The sequence below is a fragment of the Lipotes vexillifer genome, unplaced genomic scaffold, assembly GCF_000442215.2.
Source record: "Lipotes vexillifer unplaced genomic scaffold, Lipotes_vexillifer_v1.1 scaffold564, whole genome shotgun sequence".
In the NCBI taxonomy this organism is placed as follows: Eukaryota; Metazoa; Chordata; class Mammalia; order Artiodactyla; family Lipotidae; genus Lipotes; species Lipotes vexillifer.
Window position 1 is genome coordinate 408,754 of NW_006787829.1, and position 10,082 is coordinate 418,835.

The following is a 10,082-nucleotide window of genomic DNA, read 5'->3' on the forward strand; positions in this document are numbered from 1 at the left end:
AGCATGTTCTGGCCCTGCCAAGGAGAGGTCAGCCCGGAGCTCAGATGAAGGTGGTTGCCATGAGGAACAGGCAATTCAGGGACAACCACCTCTGCTGGATGCTGGGCTGAACCCCTTAAAGGGCCAGCCAGCTTACCTCGCCCCAGGTACCATCCGGGGGCTGGCTCTGGCTACGAGTCTGGGCCAGCTGCTGGATGCAGTTATTGACTGCAATACTGCTCTTCCCTGGTACCAGATCCTCTTCAGGTACTTCCACCCAGCCCAGAGAGCGGACTGCGAAGCACTGACGGGTTGAGGAAAAGGACGGGAGGACCCTGAGTAAGTAGAGGTGAAGTAGGGTGGGAGGTGCCACAGGCTCCACATATATAAACCCTCTGAGACCTCCCTTCAGCCTTGATTACCTCTGCTCAGCCCAGTCTCACCCCTGACCTTTCCCTTGGGACCCTCCCCAATGCCCTGGGCTGGCCCTCAGGCCCAAATCACTACCTTAGCCCCTGGCGTCATTCTCTGGATGTAGGATTCTTCACCATACCAGGACACAGAATTACTGGAATAGAGCAGAGCTCGTAAGAGGACCACAATTCCTACAGAAGGGACAATGGTGAGGACCAGACTACTCGATGGGCACAAGATGTGGGATAAGACCCAGAATATAGTGTCCCAAATATAAAGTCAGAGTGAGACAAGGCCCAGGACATATTACATAAATGTAACATAAAGCATGGCTTAGAATTTGAGAGAAAATTCAACACACAGGACACAGAATAAAACAAACATGGAACAGGGTCCAAAATCTGGACCAGAGCCCCAAATCAGGACAAGAAGACCCTGGAACACAGGATAGGAACCTCCGTGGACAGAACCTAGGGTAGTGACCAAGGCCTAGAACATGAGAGGTCAGGACCCAGAATACATAAAACAACATGTAGCAAAAAACAGCTTGGAACAAGGAACAAAACTCAAAACACTGGGAGAGTCAACAATATGGGATAGAGCCAAGAACACATAACAAAACCCTAAACATGGGACACAGTCCAGAACCTGTGCTGGAAAGCGGACTGTGGGTCCAGCGGCATCTTTGAGTGCCATGGAACCCCAAGCCTTTCATTTTTGCCTGGCCTATCCCTGTTACCTCCGGTCCAGTGAGCTCTCCAGGCTGGAGAAGGATCTCCCCTTGGGGGGCCGAAGTCCCCAAATTCCCTCCGTCTTCTGTAGAGAGGGGGCTAGGTCAGTGTGGCAGCAGGCTTAGATCCACACATGAGCTCAGGCCCCCTCTTCACACGCCACCTACCGTGCCTGGGTCCTCTGCATCTCCTGACTCCCAGGTTGGGCGCTGCCACTGGGTGCTACCGCTGGGTACATGCCAATAATAAGTACCTGCAGCATCGCGGATCTTCCTCCAGCCAGGGGGCAAACCTGGCTCCCCCTCCAGACTCTGGTCCCCCCACAAGTCATCTACAGGAACGTGGGATTGGAGAAGGAAGGCATATATGTGCGCTCAGAATAACACTTTGTCATAACCCTTCCTCCAACCCAAAAGGCACAACTTAGCGCTGAAGGTTCAGCCTGAGGGTCCAGGCTTCCAACCTTGGATACTGCAGTGCAAGGATCGGGGTTCATTTGATCCCTGGTCCTCACTCCGAGACGCACGCCCCTCCCTGTCTTTGAGGCTGGGGTAGCCTTTCGCGCTCCCTCGTCCCCCCTCAGCTCCCGATCCTCCCATCGGGACCCTCTGTGCACACCATCGCAGTTGACCAGAATGATGGCCAGCATGTAATCCTTGCCCAGCATAGCCCTGGGCGCGTCCCCAGCTCGCCTCCGGAGCTGCTTTTTTTAATGCTTGGCACCTCAAATTGCATATACCAGAATTGGTCTAGCTACGACAGGATTAAGCAGAATTGTTGCTTCTTTCATTTTAAGTACTCTACTTCTATTTTTCTCAGTGTGATGTTGGAGAGTTCATGATACATTGTGAATTCATATGTGATTTACTAAAAATCACTGTAAATTGTTCATGTGTGTTATTACTTAGCCACATACTGCCAGTTCTGTATCTAAGCAGGTTTTTGAAACCAAGGGAGGACCTTACATCTGTCCCTTAAAATCTTATTATAGTCAATGTTTTCAGTTTGTCAAAATTTTATTTTAAAAAATTCTGTTAATTCGCATTTACTCTCCAACTTAGCATTATGTAACTTACATTTCCCTCTCTATTTTACTTTTTTTTTTTTTTTTTGCGGTACAACGGCCTCTCACTGCTGTGGCCTCTCCCGTTGCGGAGCACAGGTTCTGGACACATAGGCTGAGCGGCCATGGCTCACGGGCCCAGCCGCTCTGCGGCATGTGGGATCTTCCCGGACCGGGGCACGAACCCGTGTCCCCTGCATCGGCAGGCGGACTCTCAACCACTGCGCCACCAGGGAAGCCCACCAAATCTCTTTTTAAAGTTTGGGTAGGGCAGGAAACTATCCCGTACTATGGATATTGAAAAAGCCCCCAAATGGCATTCCCTATGACTTGTGGCTGGAGCAAAGTGGTGTGATCTACATTTGATCAGCAAATATCTTACTCTGGAAAAGAAATGTGGAGAAGATAATAATGCAAAAAGGATGGGAGTGGGGAGGGAAGCAGGAAGAGAGTATTTTTAACCTACATTTGGGTAGAGGTGATAGTCACAAGAAATTTCAATTTCAATATCAAGCAGCATTTGTAGAAAAGGTGGAAGCCAGTGTAGAAAAGGTGGAAGCCAGTGGTGCCAGGAGTGATGTCCGGCCATGCTTACTGGGGAGGCATCATACGGGGAGCAGATTTTCACGGGGCGTGAGTTTTGCAGTGATTGTGGTCCCTTCACCACATTCATGCCTGCTCATTTTCTGAGCCAGATTCTCCCTCCTTGCCCTTAATTCAGAGTTACTCAGTATCCTGGAATAGCACAAAATGGAAAAATAGCTAATTAAGTATCATTTGGCATAAACTACTCATTAAAAGACCAGGGTTTGGGAGAATGCACTGGACTCTGCCTTTGCTCCCCCAGGTCCATCCTCCATCCTTCCTCACCTGCTTGGTACCTGGAGGGCTGACCTCCAAGGACTGCATCAGTGCACTCCTTTGCCCTCAAGCTTCTGGGTGCATTGCACACAGGTGGGCTCCAGCAGAAGATCGGACCACAGAAAAGTGGGGTATTTGTTCCTGGCTCCCTCCCTGCCAGCCTACAGGATGTATGACTATGTTTCTACCAAGGCCACAGTTTCCATCAGGGGGGCCACTCCTAGATCTATCGCTGCTTCCTTCTCTGATCCTGTGTGTGGTGATTGGTTTCCTGCAGCTGCTGTAACAAAGTGGCACAGAGAGTGGCTTAAAACAACAGAAACGGGCTTCCCTGGTGGCGCAGTGGTTGAGAGTCCGCCTGCCGATGCAGGGGACGCGGGTTCGTGACCCGGTCCGGGAAGATCCCACATGCCGCGGAGCGGCTGGGCCCGTGAGCCATGGCCGCTGAGCCCGTGAGCCATGGCCGCTGAGCCTGCGCGTCCGGAGCCTGTGCTCCGCAACGGGAGAGGCCACAACAGTGAGAGGCCCGCGTACCGCAAAAAAAAAAAAAAAAAAAAAAAAAAAAAAACAACAGAAACGTATTCTCCCACACTTCCATGGAAAGTCAGAAATCCAGGTGTCAGCAAAGATTTGCTCCTAGGCATCTCTGAGAAAGAGTCTGTTACATGCATCTCTCAGTTCCTGGTGCGGCCAGCAGTCCTTGGTGTTCCTTGGTTTGTGGATTCACCACTGCAATTTGTGCCCCTGTCATCACATGTTCTCTCTGTGGGTTTCTGTCTCTGTCCTTTCTCTTCTTATAAGGACACTAGTCATATGGATTAAGAAGCCACCTACTCCAGCGTGACTTCATTTTAACTTCATTAATTACATCCACAATGGCCCGATTTACAAATAAGGTCACATCTCGAGACTCTGGGCAGGGCATGGATTTGGTGGAGGGGTGAGGTGGGGTGCTGTCTAACTAGGTCCAGGTTCTAACAGCTTTTCTTCTCTTACTAGCCCTGGGATGGAACAATTAATTCTGCTCCCAACTTTTAAAATACACTTAATTAAACTTCCCTTCTTGGCCCCTTTTGAATGTTCTTTTATCATCTGTTGGGACCCTGACTGATCCAAAGACCCAGTATTAAGGGCTTGGTGAATTCAAGAACTTAGGGTGGAGATTCTGTTCTTAAGGGTGGAGATGCCATATTAAACCAGAACTAAACAGCTTAGAAAAGAAAGAGAATGAAACCCTCAAAATCTTAAATCCCTAGCTTGTGTAATAGAACAAAACTAGGGACCATTCTGTGACCATTGAAATAATCTCTTATCTTTTTCATCTATGGCAAAGATTCTTAAAAAACAAACTCAGATTTTGATTTTGCAGGTAGCCGAGATACAATATCAGTTCAATTCACAGTCTTACAAGGTCTCATAAAAATTTAGTGCATTGAAGATGGACAAGTCAGAGCTTGAAGACTGAAAATGGTGAAATACAGGAAGACGAAAGGATTCAGAGAAATGAAACTCAGCACAGTACTAGACTTCCCATGCCAGTCCAGTAGTCAGAGGCATTTTAAAGTACTTATATCAATGAGAGGATAATATAAGTATAGAGGGTCTGGATTTAGTAGTGCAAGTACACTTACTAGAGATTCTAGATTCTATGTCTCATTGGGAGAGTTCTAATTATTTCCACAACACTCAAAATTCTTGTCATAATGAAAAGAACCCAAAGACTTTGGATCACTGGAACACTAGAATGAATTTCTTCCATGCAATGAAAACTTCACATCCTAACTAAGACCGTTCCTTTCCCACATCTTTTACAAACACAGTTGCAGAATTGTGAGTTCTTAGAAAACAGCACTGTGGCTGATTGCTGTAAGCTGGCAATGCTGGTAGCACACTCTGTGTTCAGTCACTGGGTGTGGGTGGGTCCGGGGTGGGACCACCAGAGGTAAGGCACATACATTTTTGTATTAAACCATACTGCTTGACTGATGATAAGAGTGATTTGATAACTATTAGTTGATGATTGTTTCCCTGGAATAATAATTGTTGGGTGACTCACTAGAGTTCTATTATGCTTATAGAATTACCCCAAACTCTAGGTCTAAAAAATAGATTAGATCCACCAAAACAGAGAATCATGTCTCCTGATTATTTCACAATTACGATTCAGAAGCCCTGAGCTCCCTGAATGAGCTTAGTAACCCTAAGGCTGGATCTGGCGAGAACACAGATGGGAATATTAACTGGGGGCCCAATGAATAGCACCCAGTATTTGCTGAAAACCTGAAGCAATTGGAGGACAGATATAGAGCACAGGGGATGGGCAAATGAAATACCACTTTTACTAGTGATAGAGGTGTGGATTCTATCTGTGAGCAATGGGCTTTCTAATGCTGAATTTAGAATTGGAGAGACTTCTTGCCAAGACAATGTTCCACTGTACATGTATCTCAATAGAAGGAGAGTCTTCCTGTGTAAATTTATGACATAGAGGAGCAGAGGGGAACATACACTTTATGCTTCCTGCTGGCAGATCAACCACTAAAAGAAGCCGGGGGTCAGAGGATGGGGTGAACCTAACATGCTCAATTTATTCTTCTCAATAATCAGATAAGTTCTTTATGATACTATAATGGTGGATACACATCGATACTATTATACATTGGTCAAAACCCATAGAATGTAAGTGTGAACCCGAATGTGTTAATGTTGTACCATGTGATTCAACAATTGTCATAAATGTAACACTGTGGGGGAAGTTGATGGTAGGGGAGGCTATGCAGGCCTGGGGGCAGGGGGTGTGCAGGAACTCTGTCCTTTCTGCTCAGCCTTGCTGTGAACCCTTAACTGCTTTAAAAAATAAAGTCTAAAAACAAATAAAATCTCCTTGAGTATTACAGTTACTTCCTAGGGTGCCAAAGCTTCTCACTTGAGTACTGTTGTGGTCTTACTGGATGCCATCCCCACCTTGCCAAATGCTGCATCTGACACCAGGGTGACACCATGGCTCCCTCCCAACAGTGTAGCTCTGTTGATTCCAAAGCTGCCTGAGAGTTTTTGTTAAAACTTCACTTCCCTTTTCTTTTATGCTCTCTTGGAAAGCCCTAGGAGAGTAATAAATGTGTCATTATTAATGTTTTACACATTTAATTAAACCAGTTTCAGTTACCAGCTTCTCTCTCTCTGGGACTCAGACATGCGTCTTCAGGAAGATGGAGTTAAGAGATGCTCTGAATGTCAGAACGTTAATGTGTCTATCACCGTTGCTTCTGGAAGCTTCTGATTCTATGTGAGATTTTGTTCCTTGTCTAGTGACTCCAGCGGCTGACTTCATGCCTGGCAGTAGATTTGGCATGTTTCTGAATGGCTGTTTATTTCCCCTGGTCATAGTGATTAACTCAGGTTAAGACCTCCCGAGCCGATAGACAGCCGTGAGACTTTTGCAGAGGCTGTGATGCTTTCACACAGATCTGAACCTGGACGGATGTGAGTTGATGCTGCTACAGCTCTCCCATCACCATATGGAATCTGAGAAGCACCAACAGCATCCTGGGAGCTCTCAGAAATTGTGAGCCAATCTTAGAAAGCTAACTTCATCCAAGCTAGACTCATTTCTCATAGCAGGTCGGTCATCCATGATAATTTCAAAGATGATTTCTGTCCTCATTTATTTCATTAATACAGGTATCTATTCATTATGTTTTCTTTGTAATAAAATACAACATTAAGTTTATGAATGTAGATTTATACATATAAATCTACATATATACATAAAAATTTATACATTTATACATATAAATCTACATATATAAATCTACATACCTTTTACATATAAAAGAACTTTTCTGTTTTATATTGAAATGTGTCAGAAAGCCAATTTCAAAATAATAGTTTATAAAAACGTATCTACATTCATCAAAGATTAAAATAACCAGGACATTTAAATACAAAAGGTTGACCCTCCAAAAATCTGTGGGTTTTTTTTTGATGGCTCAGAACAAGCTAATGATATATCAATTTGTTCTGCGAAGAGCAGCTACTTTTATTATCTCTTATGATTCAAGAATTTTTGCCAAACTAACCATCTGGAAATCAGTGCGATATTTTTAGCAAAATGCATCCAAGTTTTCAATTTAACCAAGGGATTTTTAAAATTCTACTATTTTAAAGCTAATAACTGATTCCCGTGTGTCCCGTTCTTAAATTTTATGCATCATTTAACTTAGAAATATTTTTTTTTTTTAACATCTTTATTGGGGTATAATTGCTTTACAATGGTGTGTTAGTTTCTGCTTTATAACAGAGTGAGTCAGTTATACATATATATATGTTCCCATATTAGAAATATTTTTTTAAATATAGTTGGTATAGCTATAATTTGTAGTCTGTAGAGTTTTATTTTAAGAAATGGGATTTCTGACTATCCTGACAAAAACTGTTTAATAATTAAAACTTTCTCTTGAAAATGGGGAGATACCTTTGATTATTTATCTTAATTTTACTTATTTCTCCCCTCAGGACCATTTTTTTAATTTTCAAAGTCCTGTAAAGGAACATATTTTGTTTTGTTTTGGGTTTACTTGAACATTGTGAATTTTGTATATTAGCTTTTTTTAAAATCATAACTTTATTATAAAAGAAAATGCATATATCTCCCTGTTTTTCTAAGGTTGTCTTTTCCACAGCACCTTCTGTTGGAAAACCCTGACATCTTAGCATACCCTTTCCAATTTAAAGCTTATTTATATATAATTTGTAAAATATAACTTTGTCATTCCAAGGAAAGTCTGAAAGTCTTACGTTTAAGATTTCAAAAGAGTTTTTGAAAATAAATTTCTTGTAAACCTAATAAAACTCTCCCCCAATATTTTGCATGATGGAGGTAGAAACTGAAAAGAATCAGAGTCACTTGCTTTGATGTTAAAGATCAAATATAACAATTAAGTAGAAGTGTAGTTTTCTGAAGAATTCTGTCTTGATATTCAAAAATTCTAAAGTTGCACTTGGGACTTCCCTGGTGGTCCAGTGTTAAGATCCACGCTTCCAATGCAGGGGGCAAGGGTTCGATCCCTGGTCTGGGAACTAAGATCCTGCATGCCATGGGGCATGGCCAAAAAATAAATAAAATTAATAAATAATATGGAATAATTTTTTTAAAGTTGTACTAATACAGTAGCCAGGAACTCCATGTGGGCATTTAAATTCTAAGTAATTAAAAAAATGAAATCAAGTCAATTTCTCTGCCTCTGCTTTATAACAGAGTGAGACAGTTATACATATATATATGTTCCCATATTAGAAATATTTTTTTAAATATAGTTGGTATAGCTATAATTTGTAGTCTGTAGAGTTTTATTTTAAGAAATGGGATTTCTGACTATCCTGACAAAAACTGTTTAATAATTAAAACTTTCTCTTGAAAATGGGGAGATACCTTTGATTATTTATCTTAATTTTACTTATTTCTCCCCTCAGGACCATTTTTTTAATTTTCAAAGTCCTGTAAAGGAACATATTTTGTTTTGTTTTGGGTTTACTTGAACATTGTGAATTTTGTATATTAGCTTTTTTTAAAATCATAACTTTATTATAAAAGAAAATGCATATATCTCCCTGTTTTTCTAAGGTTGTCTTTTCCACAGCACCTTCTGTTGGAAAACCCTGACATCTTAGCATACCCTTTCCAATTTAAAGCTTATTTATATATAATTTGTAAAATATAACTTTGTCATTCCAAGGAAAGTCTGAAAGTCTTACGTTTAAGATTTCAAAAGAGTTTTTGAAAATAAATTTCTTGTAAACCTAATAAAACTCTCCCCCAATATTTTGCATGATGGAGGTAGAAACTGAAAAGAATCAGAGTCACTTGCTTTGATGTTAAAGATCAAATATAACAATTAAGTAGAAGTGTAGTTTTCTGAAGAATTCTGTCTTGATATTCAAAAATTCTAAAGTTGCACTTGGGACTTCCCTGGTGGTCCAGTGTTAAGATCCACGCTTCCAATGCAGGGGGCAAGGGTTCGATCCCTGGTCTGGGAACTAAGATCCTGCATGCCATGGGGCATGGCCAAAAAATAAATAAAATTAATAAATAATATGGAATAATTTTTTTAAAGTTGTACTAATACAGTAGCCAGGAACTCCATGTGGGCATTTAAATTCTAAGTAATTAAAAAAATGAAATCAAGTCAATTTCTCTGCCTCACTGGCTGCATTTCAAGTGCTCAATAGTTATAAGTGGCTAATGGTTACATAATATACAGTTCAGTTAGTGAATATTGCATCACATGGAAAATTTTACTGGAAACAATGATCTAAAGTATGATTCACTTGAATTTTTCCAACAATGGTTATCAGAAGGCATTTGGATCATGCTTGCTGAACTCATACTACGTATTGCTGTAATGTCATTAACATTTTAATGACAATTGATGTGAAATCTTAAGAATTCATTAGCACCTTCTGAAAGCACTCAGTGTTTTGTTTTGTTTTTTCAAAAGAAACGGATAAAAGCCATATCTTGAAACTGAAGTGTCTGTTTAGAGCAGTGAATAACAGTGCAATGTGTAAATTTATCAATTGTTCAGGTTTACCACCCTCTGTACTGTGAGTGTGAATCTCTATAACGACTTCAGCTTGAGGTTTCAATAATTAAGGCATGTCTGGATGTTGAGGTAATATTCTCAGAACCTCTATCTGCCAATAGGGCTTCTGGTGGTTTAATGAAATGTGAGGGAAGACACAGTTTTCATTCATAATCTTGAATCACTCTTACCCAGATTGTGTAACTCAACTTAAAACAAGATCTATAGGAAAATCCCTACATATTGACAGCTACGAGATTTAAATAACACTGAAAGATGGATGAGAAAGTCACTTCCTTGTCTGGGAATGACAGAGGCCAGAAGAAGAATAAAAGGAGAGATGACCACCATCATGCTATAGTATAAAATTGGAATTGAAAATACTGTGACGTTCATAGTATAAAATTCAACAGTAATGAAATAAAATTCAGTATCGATTGTTGGAGGAACACA

The 10,082-nt window shown here is 41.3% G+C and overlaps 1 protein-coding gene across 1 annotated transcript in view; it reads right to left on the reverse strand.

Annotated features, from left to right (window-relative positions):
- Positions 1-1,791, reverse strand: part of LOC103079228 (amyloid beta A4 precursor protein-binding family B member 3-like) — a 3,991-nt gene extending 2,200 nt beyond the window's left edge. The window contains exons 1-6 of the mRNA XM_007460869.1: positions 1,743-1,791; positions 1,292-1,455; positions 1,133-1,209; positions 487-547; positions 137-283; positions 2-14 (exon numbers count right to left, since the gene is read on the reverse strand). Coding sequence (XP_007460931.1) covers positions 2-14; positions 137-283; positions 487-547; positions 1,133-1,209; positions 1,292-1,455; positions 1,743-1,791 — 511 coding nt within the window. The remainder of the gene's footprint in view (position 1; positions 15-136; positions 284-486; positions 548-1,132; positions 1,210-1,291; positions 1,456-1,742) is intronic.
- Positions 1,792-10,082: the final 8,291 nt, after the last annotated feature.